This window comes from Odocoileus virginianus, chromosome 12 (genome assembly GCF_023699985.2).
Source record: "Odocoileus virginianus isolate 20LAN1187 ecotype Illinois chromosome 12, Ovbor_1.2, whole genome shotgun sequence".
Taxonomy (NCBI): Eukaryota; Metazoa; Chordata; class Mammalia; order Artiodactyla; family Cervidae; genus Odocoileus; species Odocoileus virginianus.
In genome coordinates this window covers 43,320,940-43,340,446 of record NC_069685.1, presented here as the reverse complement: position 1 = coordinate 43,340,446, position 19,507 = coordinate 43,320,940, and the positions used below count along the sequence as shown (strand labels likewise).

The following is a 19,507-nucleotide window of genomic DNA, read 5'->3' as shown; positions in this document are numbered from 1 at the left end:
CCTGACCTACCACCTTCCTTCCACCCCTGCTCCTCATCCCTCATTGCGGCCACTGCAATGACCCTTGACAAATGAAAAGCAGAAGCAATTCATCACATCAGCTATCTACCACTCCCTGAGGAGCATCGATCCCTCCCTAGATCCACAGACTTGGTAAGGGGACATCAGAGCGCCTGCAAGCTAATGGGAGGGAGGGTGGTGGGAGGGACATGCACTATTCTGGCCTGGTCCTCACAGTCTTCCAGGGGGTCACTCTCTTTCATGGCCGTTATACCCTGATTAGAAGCTTTAATTAGCCTGCTGGAACATTAGGGAACAAAGCCAGTCAACCCGACCCAAACCACCTGACATCAACCAATAGCCGGCCAACTTCATGTCCAGCCAAGTCCAGCTAAGATGACAGCACCGTTGAGCCAAGCCACAGACTCTCAGCAGTATGAGATATTCTTGTTTTGAGCCGTGGGTTTGGGGGAGGCTTGTTATGCCGCGGTATTATGACAAAGGTGTGTCTCATGACACTTAGAACAGAAACCCTTGGAATTCTACTTGGGCCCATAAGATGCTACCAGACCGACCTCGCCCCAATCTAAGCTTCGTTTCCAACTCCCACCCTTCCCTCCCTGTTCCCCAGCCATCTGGCTGATCCTTGGACCTGTCTGGAATCCTCCCATCTCCCACCTGCCTGGTGCTCCACCCTGAATGTTGACAAGCCTTTCCCCCCACTTCATTGAGAAGCTCTGCTCAGTGGAGGTGTCTGAGACAGGATGCCTCCCAGGCACTCATTCTTGTGCCGTTGATTTACAAAGCTGTGTTAATTTCTGTTCTACAGCAAAGTGCTTCAGTTATACATATATTTACATTCTTTTTCATATTCTTTTCCATGATGGTTTATCATAGGATGTTGAATATATGTGCTGTACACTATAACATTGTCATTTCCAGCTACATTTTTGAAGGGTCACTACGTCACTTCCTACTGCCTGGCTCTAATTTATTTTTCTTCTCAGCATTTATTGCTGCCTGACATCATGTTACAAATGCTTGTCTTTTTCTGCATGAACTGTTCCCAATGACTCGGTTTTGTAACTACAGCAATCCCTGCTGTGGGGAACTGGGCCTGGAACACAAGCAGTGCTCAAGTGACAAGTGTGATTGAACGAACAAATGAATGATTGAATGGGCATGCAATAAACACCCACAGGCCGGGGATACCACGCTTTGTTCCAACTGTGTAGACCTCTGTTGAGATGTTCAGGTACATCTTTCTCCCCTGATAAGGAGGCTGAGGGTGCAGCAATTCCCAACCAAACAAGATGAATAGACACAGGGGAGCCTTCTCATCTCAACTTTGTTCAGACTCTGATGTTTTCCATCTCATGGTATTGTTTTAAAATATTTTTATTTATTTATTTGACTGTGTCGGGTCCTAGTTGTGGCACATGTGGGATCTTTAGTTGCAGTATGCGGGATCTGGCTTCCTAACCAAGCACTGAACCCAGGCCCCCAACTTTGGAACTTGGCGTCTTAGCCACTGGACTACCACAGAAGTCTCATCTCTTGGTATTTTTAATTCCATAGACCAGAAATGGGTCCAGGAATATTAAATTTCCTCTTCTTCAATTCCCACCACAAAGAACACTTCTTGGGTTCCTCCTAAGTGTAGGAAATCTGGCTTCAAAGATTCTCCCCAATTTTCCTTGCTAACAGCTGAAGACAATGGCCTGAGGAATCCACATGTCTTTAGAAATAATAAGGACTTGCCCGGCTGGTCAGTGGCTAAGACTGTGCTCCCAGGGCAGGGGCCCAGGTTACTTCCTGGTTGGGGAACTAGATCCCACATGCCGCAACTAAGAGTTCACATACTTCAAACCCAACACAGTCAAATAAATCAATAAAAGTTTTAAAATAAAAAGTAAAAATAATAATTGATGAATTCACTGTATACATACATATTGTTTAATCATGCTTATTTCCGAAACCCCAAAAGAAAGGCACGTGGGAAAATTGCCCCTCAGTTGCTATGAAGATGCTTCAGAAGGTATTTTCTACTATATTGTTCTGCATCCTCCTCTAACATAACATTCTAAGTAAGACCATCACGTTTCGTTTTCCATGCTTTGTTTTTCTGGGGAAACAGTAGGTTCCTTTTTCTAAGGAATGCCAATTACATAATTGTTTCTATTTCCCTGTATATCCAGGCTGCATGGAGACGCAGGCCAAATTAGATTTTAAAGTAACTATGTCTAACTTCCAAGCTGGTGAATTTGAATTCTCCTTTCTCTTTATCTGAATTTTCTCCTTCCATTCATATTATCTGTGCAAGTTCTATTACACGTGACGGTTTTTTGTGATTTGACGATATTCTGGGAAATAAGCATGATAAAAATATATATATGCAGACAGTGAATTCATCAATTATTTTTACTTTTTATCTTAAAAATTTTATTGATTTATTTGACTGTGTTAGGTTTGCAGTATGTGAACTCTTAGTTGCGGCATGTGGGATCTAGTTCCTCAACCAGGGATTGAATCTGGGCCCCCTGCATTGGGAGCACAGTGTCTTAGCCACTGCACTACCCAGGCAAGTCTCTATTATTTTTAAAAGTATAAAAATCAGAACAAATTCAAATCTGGTAAAATATTATCCATTTGGTTAGGGCAGGGGGTTCTAGACAGTTTCAGCATTATTCTAATTGGATTGTCTTAGAAAACAGTCACATATTCAATCTTATCTTAGTTTCACAAATAGCTTTTGTATTTTGAAGGAAAAGATAGGTTCCATTCACAATTAGGAGAAGGAAATGGCAACCCACTCCAGTATTCTTGCCTGCAGAATCCCATGGACAGGGGAACCTGACAGGCTATAGTCCACGGGGTCGCAAAGAGTTGGACATGACTTAGCAGCTACATATTCCCAGTTTCGTAAAAAAACAGGGATGAGGCAATTCTGTGAGCTGGTCACCAGTTCCTATCCCAAATCAGCGGCACAGCATCTTTGCTTCTCCCAGATGAGGGTCAGGGGTCAGCCATGTGGTCCAGGTTCTGCTGCAGGTATGCTGAGGCTGGAATCCTGCACCACCCAAATTCCCCCTCACTGGGCAAGTTCTCTTTGCGTGTGCATGTTAAATCACCTCAGTCATTTCTGACAAGGGCATGCCAACCCATGCCGGTATTCTTGCCTGGAGAAGCCCATGGACAGAGATCTCTCTGTTTCTCAGCAAATTAGGTTGACCAACACCAGTCTGGGGATTCAATTTAATAATCAAATCAATGACAACCTCAGACCATACATCACACTCCAGGAGTTGTGAGGATGTCCAGGAACTTCTGGAAATGCAAGGTCATCATTTTACCTGAGTTAACAGAAATGATAGCGTTTCCTAAGTCAAGTCAGCTGCATCTCAGCTCAGCATGGCAATCACCTCCTCCTTTCTCCATCGCCCACTGATGGGCTTTGCTGCTGAAGGAGGAAAAAAGGCTAAAGGTTGGGGTAGGGTGTGTGGAATGGATTGAGAGTCTGAGGTTAGCAGATGCAAACTAGTATATAGAGAAGGAATAAACAACAGTGTCCTACTGTATAGCACAGGGCACGCTATTCAATATCCTGTAATAAACCATAATGGAAAAGAATACCTATGTATAACTGAATCACTTTAATGTACAGCAGAATTTAGCACAATATTGTAAATCAACTATACATCAATTAAATAAATTCTTAAAAAATAAAATGGGCTTCTCTGGTAGCTCAGATGGTAAAGAATCTGCTTGCAATGCAGGAGGCCCAGGTTCAATCCCTGGGTCGGGAAGATCCCCTGGAGAAGGACTGGCTACCCCTTCCAGTATTCTTGCCTTGGAAATTCCACAGACAGAGGAGCCGGGCAGAGGCTACAGTCCATGGGGTCGCAAAGAGTCATACACTACTGAGCCTTAACACTTTCCCTTTCACCAAATTGGAAAAAAAGGCTAATTTTGAATAGCCCTTTTATTACCATGACCAAATTATCAGAAGAACATGGTGTATTCAACTGGTCCAAGTTGAAGCAATGCTGACAAAACATGGAGTTTCCTGGCTTGAGAGTGGTTCTTTGAAAGCAGCCAAGTTTAGCAGGTTCTGTCCAAGAGTCCAGGGGTTTCAGCAACTCTATCAGGATTGTCACCTCCCTGATCTTTTCCCTCCTGCTCTCAGGCCAAAAGGCTCTCAGTGCCCAGTGTAAGAAAAGGGCAGGTCCCACAGGGTTTTGCAAATTCACAAGATGCACTTTCCTTCAACTGCCATGGAATCAGTTCAGTTCAGTTCAGTTCAGTTCAGTTGCTCAGTTGTGTCCAACTCTTTGCGACCCCATGAATAGCAGCACGCCAGGCTTCTCTGTCTATCACCAACTCCCAGAGTTTACTCAAACTCATGTCCATTGAGTTGGTGATGCCATCCAGCCATCTCATCCTCTGTCGTCCTCTTCTCCTCCTGCCTCCAATCCCTCCTAGCATTAGGGTCTTTTCCAATGAGTCAACTCTTTGCATGAGGTGGCCAAAGTATTGGAGTTTCAGCTTCAGCATCAGTCCTTCCAAGGAACACCCAGGACTGATCTCCTTTAGGATGGACTGGTTGGATCTCCTTGCAGTCCAAGGGACTCTCAAGAGTCTTCTCCAACACCACAGTTCAAAAGCATCAATTTTTCGGTGCTCAACTTTCTTCACAGTCCAACTCTCACATCCGTACATGACCACTGGAAAAACCATAGCCTTGACTAGAAGGACATTTGTTGGCAAAGTAATGTCTCTGCTTTTTAATATGCTGTCTAGATTGGTCATAACTTTCCTTCCAAGGAGTAAGCGTTTTTTAATTTCATGGCTGCAGTCACCATCTGCAGTGATTTTTGGAGCCCCCCAAAATAAAGTCTGACACTGTTTCCACTGTTTCCCCATCTATTTGCCATGAAGTGTTGGGACCAGATGCCATGATCTTAGTTTTCTGAATGTTGAGCTTTAAGACAACTTTTTCACTCTCCTCTTTCACTTTCATCAAGAGGCTTTCCAGTTCCTCTTCACTCTCTGCCATAAGGGTGGTGTCATCTGCATATCTGACGTTATTGATATTTCTCCCAGCAATCTTGATTCCAACTTGTGCTTCTTCCAGCCCAGCGTTTCTCATGATGTACTCTGCATAGAAGTTAAATAAGCAGGGTGACAATATACAGCCTTGACGTACTCCTTTTCCTATTTGGAACCAGTCTGTTGTTCCATGTCCAGTTCTAACTGTTGCTTCCTGACCTGCATATAGGTTTCTCAAGAGGCAGGTCAGGTGGTCTGGTATGCCCATCTCTTTAAGAATTTTCCACAGTTTATTGTGATCCACACAGTCAAAGGCTTTGGCATAGTCAATAAAGCAGAAATAGATGTTTTTCTGGAACTCTCTTGCTTTTTCGATGATCCAGCAGATGTTGGCAATTTGATCTCTGGTTCCTCTGCCTTTTCTAAAACCAGCTTGCCATGGAATCAACTCCTTTACGAAGGACATGCCTCTTCTAATCTCCAGATCTTTTGATCCCTCTTTTTGCATGGAGCACAAATCTTTTGAGAAAGAGCCCCGTTTGCCTCCACTAAGGCCCCTGTCCCAGGCCAGCCTGGTTGGGCTTGTCCTGCAATTCAGCCCTCTGCGGGGGTCCCATGGCTCATCCACTCATTAAAGGGTACTGAGGAGAAGAATTTTATGAAGGGGTTTGGGATCAACATGTACACACTGCTATATTTTAAATGGATAACCAACAAGGATCTCCTGTATAGCACCAGAAACTCTGCTCAATGTTATGTGGCAGCCTGAATGGGAGGAGAGTTGAGGGGAGAAAGGATACATGTGTATGATGACTGAGTACCTTTGCTGTCCACCTGAAGCTATCACAACACTGATAATTGGCTATACTCCAATATAAAATAAAGTTAAAAAAAAAACCTTTTGAAGGTACTCAGTGCCTGGCTTTGTTCCAGAAATAAAGCTAGGAGTGGATGGCATCAGGGCAGAGAGTGGAAGACAGAGGTCTGAAGAGGTGAGGGTGACCGCACGGCCTGGGCTGAGGCCAGTAAGGGCTCCAGGCTTTGGGTAAGTGACTGGGGTGGGAGGAAGGGTCACATTGATGGTTTGAGGATGGTGCTGGGATCTGATTTCTAGTTTTACAGTACTGCTCTGGCTGCCAAGTGAAGAACAGGACAAAACAGTAGTGGGAGCTGGTGACCAAGGGGAGGTGGTGACCAGAATCCCAGGCCCATAACACTGTCACTTGTCCCCATGGACCCCTCACAGCCTCTAACCTCTCCTGCTCTTTCTGCCTTCCTGGTGACAAAGATGACAGTGTCCACTGATGGCTGTCCATGCCCTGCTCATCAGCTAAAGTTTCATCACCCAATTCCACTCTTAGAAATGGAGCCAAAGGGAGGAGCCCACCCAGACCCCACATTCTCTCTTTACGGACCACAGTCCAGCTCTCCAGACCCTGGGATTCCACACCCCAAAGTCCCCAAGTTCACACTCAGCTCCTGCACAGTCCCCCTCCCTAGTCTACACCCCCACCAAAGGCCGATGACAGGCCTGGTGTGTACCCCCTGGACCAGAGGGCAGCCAAGGAGAGGCTGTTTGCAGGGCACCACAGACAGAACCTGGATGTGAACTCAGGTGTCTCCATGGACATGCTGGGTCAGGAAGATCTCCTGGAGGAGGAAATGGCAACCAACTCTAGTATTCTTGCCTGAGAAATCTCATGGACAGAGGAGCCTGGCGGGCTACAGTCCAAAGTGTTGAAAAGAGTTGGACACGACTACCCATGAGCATGCACATGCACTCTTAAATTGAGATGTAATTCACATACCATAGAATTCACTCCTTAAAGTGTACAATTCAGAGGTGTTGGTACATTCACAATGTTTGGTAATCATCACACTAATTCCAGAACATTTTCATCACACCCAAAAGAAACCCTGTATCTATTTTGTACCTCACCCTAGTCCTTACCAATCATGGATCTGAGTCCCCTCAGGGTTCTAACAGTTCCCCCAAATAAGCTAAGGGTGGATTTAAAGTCACTTCCTCGTGCAGGACGGTGGGTGGGTATACCATAACTCTGTTCTGAGCTTGTGCAATACAAATGCTTAATCTATGTACTAGATTGTAGAACTGCAGGTGATTATTTTATTCTTTTATGTTAAAACTTTTTCCCTACTATGAGAATCCAATAAAATTTTAACACTTAAAAAAAGAGGCAACAAATTCATTCAGCTTAACTCAGTAATATCAAAAGCAAATCAACCCACCCATTAAATATTGAAGGAGATCCCAGCTCATCAGGAATGCATGAGGCTATCCAATTACCTGCAGCTTGATAAAGCAATTTTCTGACTTAGCTATTCTCTTTATAACAAAGGTCGTTAACCATCTGAAGAACAGCTTAAAATTCATGAAATCTGAAAAACCAACGCAGACACCTCTGGTCTTCAACTTAAGCCCAATTTCCATTCCGGAGCGCTGCCTAGATCTCTTGCTCAGCTGTGTTTAACATTCTAAGAAATGGAAATGCATAATTGGTTTTACGGGATCGCTTCCAGAAACATTCAAATTTTGTTATTTATTGCTTTGTATACCACAGAAAGGGTAAAAACAGCCCCATAGAGCCCTGAATTTTTATGATTTTGAAACTCAAAAGGAGTTTCAACCACTCTCTGCTTTGGAATTCTGCAGCCCCTCGTTCCTCACGTTGATCCCCGAGGAAAGCGGAAGTGGAAGCGTGTCCTACCTTTAGGACCTGTTCTAGGTTCTCCAGCTTGGCTTGGAGCTGGTGTTTCTCCTTCACGGCCAAATCACGTTCTCTGGTCACTATGGTGAGCGTGTGTTTAAGCCGAGCATACTCTGCTTTCACCTAAAGTAGCAAGGATGGAGAGAAGGGGCGTTTACAATATGCACATGAGCTGCAGTGGGTACTTGTCCCCAGCTGTCATCTGTCACTTCCCCTTTAAGTTCTTTTTGGAGACTTCCCCTCCCTCATCCTCAGTCCTGGTCTTCGTATTAGGTCCACTCCTGCTGGGGTGAATATGTGTGACCAAGGGCTGGCCAATCAGTACACAGCCTCCCTCTTCATCCCACCCATCCTCGCCACAGCCACAGTGATTGGATCAGGTCTGGGGATGTGACCCAGGCCTGGCCAATCGGCATAATCCCATGCCCTGAATGTGAGGATTGGGAGAGGAGGGGCATAGAAGCCAGGAGCATACACGGAGAATGAGATATTAGACTGTGCAGGAATCTGGGAAGAGATTCACCCACTGTACTTGGAAAGTTAAAGACAAAGGTTGGAGCTACACTGTCATTTGCATTCATGAGGGAAGAACTCATCTGAGAATAGACTCTGGAGATGGAGAAGCAGGGTCCTGTGTGAGCAACTAGATCAAGCTGTGCCTGAAGCTAATGCTTTCCTTTCTAGTTACTTGGGCCAATAGATTCCTTTGGTTAACTTGTGTCAATTTGAATTGTCTTCTGTCCCTTTGAACTGAAAATCCTAACAGACACAAAATGTTACTCAAATTGTGTAGCCATACTAAATTCTTTTGCCTTAAATTTCACCTCTGTCCTAAAAGTGGACAAAAATGGCAACAAAGCACCACGTGGATTTGGAGGATGGATGCTCCAATAACCTCAGAAACCATGTCCATTTTCAGCCCAGAAGCCCCAGGACTCCCATGTTTAAAACTCATCTGGAAGCTCTACTAATCCTCAATCTCTCCTCTAGCTTCTTTGAAACAGACAAGGGCATGCCCTTGATGAGAAAAGTTACCTGATTTCTTCTCCGCTATTTTTTCATTGTGCAGCATGCTTTATTCCAACCACAGAATTTTAATTTCTTCCCCTCCTCCCCAAACATTACAACATGAATTATGACTTCAATAACAGACTGTCACAAAGTCATGGGGTTTTTTGCTTTTTTTTTTTTTTTGTAGCTACATAAGCCCTCTCTGTTTCAAATGCTTTATGTACGATCTTCGTGTAACCTGACAGTTTCTGTGGCACAGGAAGAAAAAAGGCGCCCACTTGGCATTCCTAAACGGAGCAGGGTTACAGGGAAGCTGTTATTAAGAGGTCATGGAGAGGTCTGATTCACAGAAGTACTTTCCTGCCATTTTGCTACAGTGTGATGCATCAAGCAATGAACTCAGGGGAAAATGCAAATGCTACCTGGTGAAAATGTCATGACCTACTGGAATGAAGCAGAACTCGCATTTGAACCTCAACTCCAGGTTTGTTGAAAGCCTTCGCTTCTCATGTCCTGGCTAATCAAGGAAATTAGACTTGGGAACAGTATTCGAAAGCCCTGAGTCCAGTCTTTCACCGTAGCCAGCAGAAGCCTTCTAGAATAGAAGTCAGATCTTGCTGCTCCCTGATTAAAAATTCCCAGGACTGCCATGGAAATTGGAATCAAGTCCAAATTCCTGATGTGGCCTCAAAGTCCTGAGGCATCTGGCCTACCCACCTCTCTGATCTGACCTGTTACCATCCACCATGCTCAGTCACTTTGGCCTGTTTTAATCCCTTGAACAAGCCAAGCTTATTCCTGCCCCAGGGCCTTTGAACATGCTGTTCCCACACCTCCCACTCCACCCCCACTCTCTGCTCATCAATTATGTCGCTCCTCAGACAAGCCCTTGGAGCACCGATATCCTCCCTACTTGTCTGTCTTTGTCGCCCTCGCCATTTCCCCTGCTTTATTTTCCATGGGCATTTATCACTATCTGAAATTAACATATGAGCAGTTTACATTGTTTCTCAGGATTGCGCCTCATTAGAGTGTAAGCTCCGATGGGACCAGGATTTTCTTTAGTGATCCAATTCCCTGTTGTCAGAATAGAGAAGTAGAATGGATAGCCAAAGTCCATGTAAGTCAGGTATTGCCAAGAAACTCAAACTCATACTTTGTAGGGAAGCTGACTTGGGTTTCAGGCTCCATTTGCCAGCCTCATTTATTTCTGTATATTTAGTTATTATCCAGCCCCTTATAAGAGCACAGGGCAGTCAGGAATCATCCTGCCAGGGGCACTGCCCAGGGCTTTGGTCAAGAATATCCAATCCCCTTTATGTTTTATCATAGGATATACATATATATATTTTTTTAATTGGAGGATAATTGCTTTACAGTGTTGTGTTAGTTTCTACTGAACAACAACTGTGAATCAGCTAGCTATAGGTAAACATATACCCCCTCCCTTTTGAGCCTCCCTCCCATCTGCCCATCCCACCCCTTTAGGTCATCATAGAACAGCTGAGCTCCCTATGATACACCATGATGGAAAAGGCTATTAAAAACAGAATACATACATATATATATATAGAAAACCTAATCACTTTGCTGTATAACAGGAATTAAAAACATTGCAAATTAACTATACTTCAATAAAAATAAATAAAAAGATTTTTAAAAACATTAAAATAATAATAGTCGATCCCCAACCTGCAGACAGACCGCAACCCAGAAGTGAATCTGGAAACTGACTGGCAGCCGCCAGACCTGTGCTTCCACAGGGACGTTGCCAACGGTGGACAGAACAGATGGATGTTAGAGGGTCAGGCCCACCCATAAATCCCACTTACCCCCCATGGAGCTAAAATGGTGTGCTTTTGTTGTACCTTATACTGTGTTCATTGAAGTAACAACAAAAAGCAATTGTTGGTGGGGAAAAAAAGCCAAGTTTTATTTGTCTTGAAGACAATGCTTTACAGGATAGCTGAGGATGAGCAAGAATCTGCAGAGGACTTCTGGGCCACTAGAAGGCTCTGCAAGTTCTTGGTGCTTGTGCTTTAAAACATCAAATATACTTCATCTAATGCCACAATTGTGGTTTTGCATTTCTTTGACTTAAAGTTTCTCCATCATGTCCCCTTTATGGTCACAATTATGGAGTGAGAGCCCCTTGGACTGCAAGGAGATCCAACCAGTCCATCCTAAAGGAGATCAGTCCTGGGTGTTCATTGGAAGAACTGATGCTGAAGCTGAAACTCCAATACTTTGGCCACCTCATGCGAAGAGTTGACTCATTGGAAAAGACCCTGATGCTGGGAGGGATTGGGGGCAGGAGGAGAAGGGAACGACAGAGGATGAGATGGCTGGATGGCATCACCGACTCGATGGACATGAGTTTGAGTAAACTCCAGGAGTTGGTGATGGACAGGGAGGCCTGGCGTGCTGCGATTCCTGGGGTCGCAAAGAGTCGGACACGACTGAGCAACTGAACTAAACTGAAGGTCACTTCCCTGGTTTGCAACAATAGAAAGAAAGTTTGTTGGTTAGGAGGGATGGGGTAGACAAAGGGATTGATGGGGGGGGGCGGGTGGACTGAGATAGGCTAAATTAAGACCCATAAAGAAGTCCAGATCCTAATTCTGGAGCCTGTGAATATTGCCTCATATGCAAAAAAGACTTGGAAGGAGTGATTAAGGATCTTGAGATTGTCCTGGATTATCTTCGTGGCTCCAGTGTAGTAATGACAAGGGTCCTGATGAGAGGAATGCAATATGAAGATGCTACCCTGCTGGCTTTGGAGATGGAGGAAGGGCCCAGGGGCCAAGGAATGAGGGTGCATCTAGAAGCTGGAGATGTGAGAACATGATTCTCTCCTGGAACCTGCAGAAGGAGTGCAGCCCTGCTGACACCTTGATTCTAGGACTTCTGACACTAACCAGTCTGGTTCCATTGTTTCCACAATATAGAAAGGAGATGAAAAAGAAAGTGTTGAAAACATGAGCTTAAATTGGTCTTGGAAATCTCAAAGACTAACCTCTCCCATGAAAAAATGCTGTGTGTGGTAATCTCCACTCTTTCCCAGACTTCCCTGGTGGCTCAGATGGTAAAGAATCTGCCTGTAGTGCAGGAGACCTGGGTCCCATTCCTGGGTCAGGAAGATCCCCTGGAGGAGGGCGTAACAACCCACTTCAGTATCCTTTCCTGGAGAATCTCATAGGCAGAGGAGCCTGGTGGGCTACAGTCCAGAGGGTCACAAAGAGTTGGACACTACTGAAGCAACTTAGCACACATGCCCGCACACACTCAATGAGAAAGTAGCCTGAACCTCCAACTGGCTATAAGAACGGCTACCCAGTTTGGGGAGAATTTAATGGGCTCCTTTGAACCCAGGTGAGTAAAAAATTTGGAATCAATTTTTTTTTTTTTTAAGTTGTGTTTGCAGGCATCAGGGGCACTGACCCATCCTTTGCTCTGTGTCCTGGAATCCTGGTTCATTTGTTTCATTCCACAGGGAGGCCTGCCCAGCAGAATTCAACTCAATATTCTAAATAGTTCAATAACCAATTTTGCACCTAAGAGGCAATCCCTTCTGGGCAGGCTTCCGGGGAGACACTGACCCTGCATCCCCATACATTAATAATTAAGAGCTCTGATCATTAATTTTGCATACTTAATCAAGGCTACTAAAAAGCAGATTGCAAATCCAGTCCGAGTAAGCTGTGGGAATTGGGAATTCCCAGACTTCTTCCAGAGAACCAGATGAAACACTTCCTTGTGTTTCTATAGGTCTCGGGGGTGCCCCCCACCAATGGATCTGGTGCTGTGGTTGAATTCTTTCACCATCAGCATGAACCAACCCGCCCCTTGTACCTCCCCAAGTTACCCTGGGACACAGACACTGGTCTCCCAAGGCAGCCTTTCAGGACCTGCTGTTTCCCACGGAGATTCCCCTGAAGACACTCTGCTCAGACATCCCGAGGGAATGCCCAGCCCTGTAAGCCTGGGAAGGGGCAGGACAAATATGATGTCTATGGCACCACCAGGCTCCCCACCTCCTCTCGGCAAGCTCTGTATTCCAGTCTGTGCCTGTGAGTCACTCCATGCCTTCACACCCCCCTGCAATGCTGAAGGGAGCTCCTTTTCTGGGCCTTGAAGCTTTGCTTAAAAGGTCAAGATGTGAAAGCAGCAGGGGAAGGAGTTTCAAACCTTAATGAAAAAAATTATGTTGGTTTTGGTGAGAGTTTACGGGAGCAGGGGTGCCCATCAGGGCGCCAGGAGAGCCAGGTTTGGGAATGAGATGCTGGTGATACTTGACCCTGGGACTCCACCCGCCACCACTGACCAGCATAGTCGACATTGCCACTGGGCTCCTCTGGCTCTGCCCTCATCAAGGAGGACTCCCACTCTGGGTGCAGGAGCCCAGCTGAGGAGCAGACAGATGCCCACATGGAGTGAACTTAGTGAAAGCGAGGAAGTCATTCTAGGATCAACCCTCCCTCCAGCCAACTCCCCCCAACCCTGTGGTTAGCTTGCTTCTGATGCCCAAAACATCACCATCATTTTTCATTTCTGTTTTTGTTTAAGTAAAAAGATGCCGGGGCTGAGAAGGTCACCAAGCCTCATGATGGATTCACACCTCACGGTGTGTGAGTTTATCAGAGCCTTTCCTGAGAGCAGGTTAGGCAAGGAAAGAGGAGAGAAGGCACAGGGGTTGGCAGGAATATGGGGGAATGGATTTAAAGGGAGAGTTGGAGGCATACTAAAAGCACATCTTTTTGATAAAATTGCAGTAAAATACACATAATGTGGGACTTTCTAGTGGCTCAGATGGTAAAGAATCCGCCTGCAATGCAGGAGACCTGGGTTCGATTCCTGGGTCAGGAAGATCCCCTGTAGAAGGAAATGGCAACCCATTCCAGTATTCTTGCCTGGAGAATCCCATGGACAGAGGAGCCTGGCGGGCTACAGTCTGTGGGGTCACAAAGAGTCGGACATGACTGAGCGACTAACACACACCTGTCATCAAATTTACTGTCTTTATGTTTTCGAGTACACAGCTCAGTGGCATGAAGTACGCTCACACTGTTGTGGAACCATCACTAATACCCATCTCCAAAACTTTTCATCTTCCCAAACTGAAACTCTGTCCCCCTTAGACATTAACTCCCCCTCCCCCTCCCCTAAGCTCCTGCCTCCCACTACACTACTTTGCTGTCTCTATAAATCTGACTCCTCTAGAGATTTTATATGAGTGGAATTACAAAGTATTTGTCCTTCTGTGACTGGCTTATTTCACTGAACACAATGTCTTCAAGGTTCATCCATATTGCAGCAGGTGTCAGAACATCCTTCGTTTTAAGGCTGAGTAATAATAGCCCATTGTGTTTATATATAATTAATTCCCAGGTGGCACTGTTGGTAAAGAACCTGCCTGCCATTGCAGGAGACTTAAGAGATGCAGGTTTAGTCCCTGGGTTGAGAGGATCCCCTGGAGGAGGGCATGGTCTCCCACTCCAATAGGGTTGGCTAGAAAGTTCGTTAGGGTTTTTTGGTAAGATGTTATAAAAAAAAAATCTACCCGATATATGTATACACACACACACACACACACACACACACACACACACACACATATGCTGCATCTTATATAACATTTGATAATATTCATTCGTAGATGGTCACTTGGGTTGCTTCCATCTTTTGGCTATTGTGAGTAAAAGCTGCTATAAACATGAATGGACAAATATCTCTTCTTAATCCTATTTTTAATCCTTTGGGGTGTATCTCCAGAAGTGAAATTGCTGAATCATGGAGTAATTCTATTCTTAATTTGTTAAGGATATGCCATCCTGTTTTCCATAGTCACTGCCCCATTTTATATTCCCACCAACAGGGCACAAGGCTCCAATTTCTTCATATCCTCTCTAACACTTCTTATTTCCTGAAAAGCAGATCTTTTTCTTTTTTTTAAGGGAAAACAAGAAGGCAGGAAAAGAAGTGCAAAATCAAAAAAGCTCTACTTTTTTACAATAAATTGTTAGGACACAGTTATTCTTTGAAATAAACACTCTATAATTATGGAAAGTTAGCGGCTTCAAACCAACAACTGATCATTAACTAATATTCACCAAGCACCTACGATGTGTCCTGAGATAGGTACTAGGGATACGGTGATGAATAAGAGCTCAAAGACCTCTGCTACCTAGCAGCTGACATTATTGCAGGGTGGACAGACAGACACATAAGTCAAGATGTGATCAACCAACAAAGTGATGAGACTCACAAGAAGATAAAAGCTGAGTGAAGCCACATAATTAAAGGAAGGGGATGGGTAGCTGGAGGCAGTGAAGGTTTAGCTGAGGAGGCAACTCACCATGAAGAGCAAGAGGCTGGTGGCTATTTGAAAAAGAGGGAGCAGAGTTCTAAGCAGAGAAAGTCATGGCACACAGACCAGCTTGGTGGTCTGAGGAGCAAAAAGGTCAGCGTCAACAGAACTTCAGGAATCAAAGATGGAGAGGCAGATGACAAGGCTGAGCAAGACGGCAGCCACAGGGAGGAGTTTTGTTGTTATTTTGGGAGAAGGTTTTTACTCTGAGGAGCAACATAGTCCGGTTTGAGTCACAAGATCACTCTAGATCATGCTGGAAACTGATTGTAGGACATTAAGAAGGGAGGTAGGCAGGCCAGTTAGGAGATTGTTTCACCATTCAGGCAGAAGAAGACGGTAGCCTGTGTTTGTGAGACACAGTGGGATTGGAAATGGGAGGGCTGGGGGCTGTCAGAGAGTGAGGGGTAAAGGAGGCATAAAGGACCCCTCAGAGCATCTTGGCCTGAGCAATTGGAGGGATGTCATTTACTGGGATGAGAAAAACTAGGAGAGGCAATGGTTTGGTGGAGAAGACATGGGAAGTTTTGTTCTGGCCCCTTATGTGACTGAATAGATCTCTACGTGGGGATGCCTAGCAGACAGCAAATGAGACATTTCTCTAGGGCTGTGTGCAGTGGCCACATGATGAAATAGAAGAGGTGTGACCAGGGTCCCAGACATTGTCGTCTGGGTGGAGTTCAGTGAGTCATCCCCTTCCACCTTCCCTGGGCTCCTCCCTGACACCCCAGCTCCCAGTTACCTTGTCGAGCTGGCGGGCCCTTGCGGGAAGGCCTGCATAATGGGGCCTCAGGCGATGGTCTCCTTGGGCAGCTTCCTTAAGTGCATTTTCCTAGAACAAAAGGAAAGGGCATCATGAGATGACATCCTAACATGCGGATGGGGGTGAAGGGTTCTGATTTGAAATCAGATTGGGGTTGGGTGTGATTCTGTGATTCACAAGCCTTGTGCTGTGGGAGGCGTGTCTTTTCCTCTTTCCGAGCCACGAGTTTCCTACTCTATAAAACGGGAGGAGGGATACTTTACGATGATGTTACGAGGAGATAATAAAATAATATCTATAAAGCCTGTAGTGAAGTGTCCAGAAGATAAATCACATCTGATACATTGTGTGCTGACCTGCAATGCACCCTTGTGTCCTAAAGAGGCAACAGAACTGCTCTTCATCTGGACTTTATGTCAGGCTCTGACCTGCCCCCTTTCCTCACAAGCACTACTCCAAACATATTGCCATAATAAAAAATACAGAAAACACTTAGAGGTTTGTCTTGCTCAAAAAGAAGGCAAAAAAATCTATGAGGGCTATGGAAGGCTGGAGCACATATCATGAGTGGAACTCCTGGGACTCACCAGATTCTGAGTCCAGAAATAGGCAGACAAAATTAGGAGTCCAATTATTTTAGGCTATAAAGAACTGAAAGTGTTCCACCTGAGGCTAGAGACCAAGGTACTGCCTGAACCAAGGCTGAGGTCAAGTCCCCCACTCCCAAAGACTGCTGCCCAGAGCTCCGGCACAGACAAGGTAGTGTGGTGGAGAGGCAGGGAGACCAGACCCACTGGCTCAGTGGTATCACCTGTGCAGGAACTCTGAGCTACCAATAATAGAACCCAATTCAAGACCAGGAGCATCCATGGGATGGTACAGAGTGACAAAGAAGTAAGACCAGAGCAGAGGGTGAGCCCAGACAGGAAAGAGAGTTAGGGCGTAAAAATCTCCTGTAAAAGATGAGTCTGAAAACAGAAATAACAAAACACAGAAAGAAAACTCACACTGCTAAAGAGATTTAACAAAATTGGTCATCAGGATGAACTGACTCCAGAAGAAATAAAAATAGTGAAGTGACCTGAAAAGGACACCTCAGGAGCAAGTGGAGGGCTCTCACAAAGATGAAGAATGGCACCCATTAAAAAGCATCAGGAAGAAGCCACAGGGACAGTGAGTGTCCCACGGTGGAAGGTGACAGCAATAGCCACCTGCGGTCAGGTCTGCCGGTTTCTTTGCTTGATTCTTCAAGTGTGTTCTCTGCTCGTCTCCTAAGTGAGTTCCTATCTGGGGATCACCCACATCTGAATTGACTTGGGAATCTCCTCTGTAACACTTCAAGTGGTCTGAACTTGGTCGCATTCACACTCATGATAAGAAAGGAACAGGAATCATAGGGTTACAGACACCTCCCACAAGGAGAAAGGGTCCTCCTGCTGTTTTCAGGTCCTATATTTCAGTCAAGCCCCTTACCCTAGGCCACAGTCATTACAGTCTCCTCCCCTCTATAGCATCTTCTGTGTTTGGTTCTGAAGAACAATGATCCCCAGCCTATGAGAAACTGCTTCCCTCCTCTAAGATGTTCCCAAAGGCTTAAATTCATTTCCCCCTTTCTTATGTAAAGCAACCACAGTGTAATCCCCTGCCGGCTCCTTGGGGGACCTGGAGACATTCTGGGATATCCCACATGAGAACCACTGGCAATCACAAGGGATGGGTACACGCACCCAAACCCCTCACTCTTGACCTTGGAAATCTTGCCTACCCCAAGGTGAAATAAAGGCAGCCATGTCTCAGAGAATTACAGAAGAAACTTTTTTTTTAAAGCAGGAATTGATATTACTATATTGTTTTAAAGTTTTTTTTAATGTGGGCCATTTAAAAAGTCTTTATTGAATTTGTTACAATATTGCTTCTATTTTATGTCTTGGGTTTTGGGCCATGAGTCATGTGGGATCTTAACTCCAGGCCAGGGGATTGAACCCATACCCCCTGCATTGGTAGGTGAGGTCTTGACCACTGGACAGCCAGGGAAGACCCCAGGAAAAACTTCAAGGAGGGGTTAGAACGTCAGTCCTGAGGCCATTCTGTCTAAATACAAACTCGAGCTGGTTCACGGGTAAGCCCTATGACCTCAGGCAGGATGCCTGGTATCTCTACACTCTCTAAGATGGAGGGATGTAAAAGCACCTACTCAGCAGCCAGTGGGAGGATAAAATGAGATGGTTCTCCTAGAGTACCAAGCATTTCCCTACACGCAATGGCGGCTCAGGCAGGGGTCACCTTCCCTACTGGAGGCAACGGTCTCAGTATGCGCACCTTCCACGATCTGCCATAACCACCCACTCAATTCCCGCCATCACCTTCCTCTGCCCCTCCCCTAGGAGAGTGGACTGCAAGAAGGCAATATCGGGAAGAGAAGCAGAGCTGGCTCTTTCATCCAGTTTTCTGGTGGTTGTAGGATAGTTGCATTCATCAATTTCATCTCTACTCCATCTCAGTGATTCAAGGTCAGCTGTTAACCTGATGAAATCAATCTTCAAGAGAAAAAAGCCCAGGATCTAAATCCAGTCCAGGAAGCACTGATCCACAATATCACCAGGTAAAAGGGGAATGAGGGGTACACACGGCCATCGCTTCCCCAAATCGGTCCAAGCATGAATCTGCACTCGGGGTACCACTTACTGTACCGGTTCTCCCAACTCAAGGAACTAGGAACAGAAAGAGCAGCTGAGAAGAAAACTCAGCCCCAAACAATTCTCTGCTCCACCGAAAACAGTTTAGCAGAGGCCAAACCCCCTCACACAGTGATGCTGAAAAAACCTATTCAGTACCCAAGATGTCCAGGTAAAAGCCCAGAGAGAGTGAAGATGCCACTTGAGCTACACAGACTATGTGATTTACTTGCCAAATTATAGCATTTCATTTATCCAGACTTGTCATTTAGCCCTGAAAAAGCCCAGAGGTGGGAATGGGTCAGGGGGACACATGTGGCCTCGCCCTCAATGCCGCAGTGACAGCAGACATTGGTCTTCCCCGCCCCTCGAAGTAACAGGGCACGGAGGCTCCTCAGACATGCATGTATATTGGATTGCTTAGGGGAAAATCCAGAAAATGCCTACTGCTCAGGCTTCCAGTCCCATGAAGATGCTGAGAAGCAGGAAGACTTACCCTGGAAGCTTTCATCATTGACACCGTGCAGGACCAGAGCTGCCCACCCGGGGAAGCTGTCACCGCTCCAATGAAATCTAGCCCTTCTGGATTAATCAGCGCCACCAAGGAAGGGCCGCTAAGCAAGAGATAGAACACCTTACGTACTGGTCGCATGCTTGAGACCAGAAGGCCCCCCAAAGATGTGGGCTTTTAGTTGCAACACGACAAAATGAGACTCGCCAACAGGCGCGGGTGCACGAGCTATGACAATTCACAGGAGAAGGAGGAGGAGGAGGAGGAGGATGGGGTGGACTTAATATAATCTGACATTCCTGCTGAGTAACGAGGCTTTTCACAGCCTGGGGTAAAGGCGGCCAGTCACACCAGCGCCCAGATCACAGGTGCGCACACACCTCCCTGCCACAGAGTGATCGG

General features: G+C 45.7%; 1 protein-coding gene across 9 annotated transcripts in view; it reads right to left on the bottom strand.

The window, feature by feature from the left end:
• Positions 1–19,298, bottom strand: part of RIMBP2 (RIMS binding protein 2) — a 124,204-nt gene extending 104,906 nt beyond the window's left edge. For 4 of the 9 annotated variants that reach the window (XM_070475057.1, XM_070475055.1, XM_070475056.1 and 1 more), the window contains exons 1-3: positions 19,091–19,295; positions 15,899–15,988; positions 7,779–7,901 (exon numbers count right to left, since the gene is read on the bottom strand). In XM_070475057.1, the coding sequence (XP_070331158.1) occupies positions 7,779–7,901; positions 15,899–15,988; positions 19,091–19,246 (369 nt within the window). In that variant the 5' untranslated portion in view covers positions 19,247–19,295. Of the gene's footprint in view, positions 1–7,778; positions 7,902–15,898; positions 15,989–19,090 lie in introns of all 9 variants that reach the window. The other 5 variants (XM_070475052.1, XM_070475050.1, XM_070475053.1 and 2 more) reach the window with 3 other exon arrangements.
• Between the last annotated feature and the right edge of the window lie 209 nt (positions 19,299–19,507).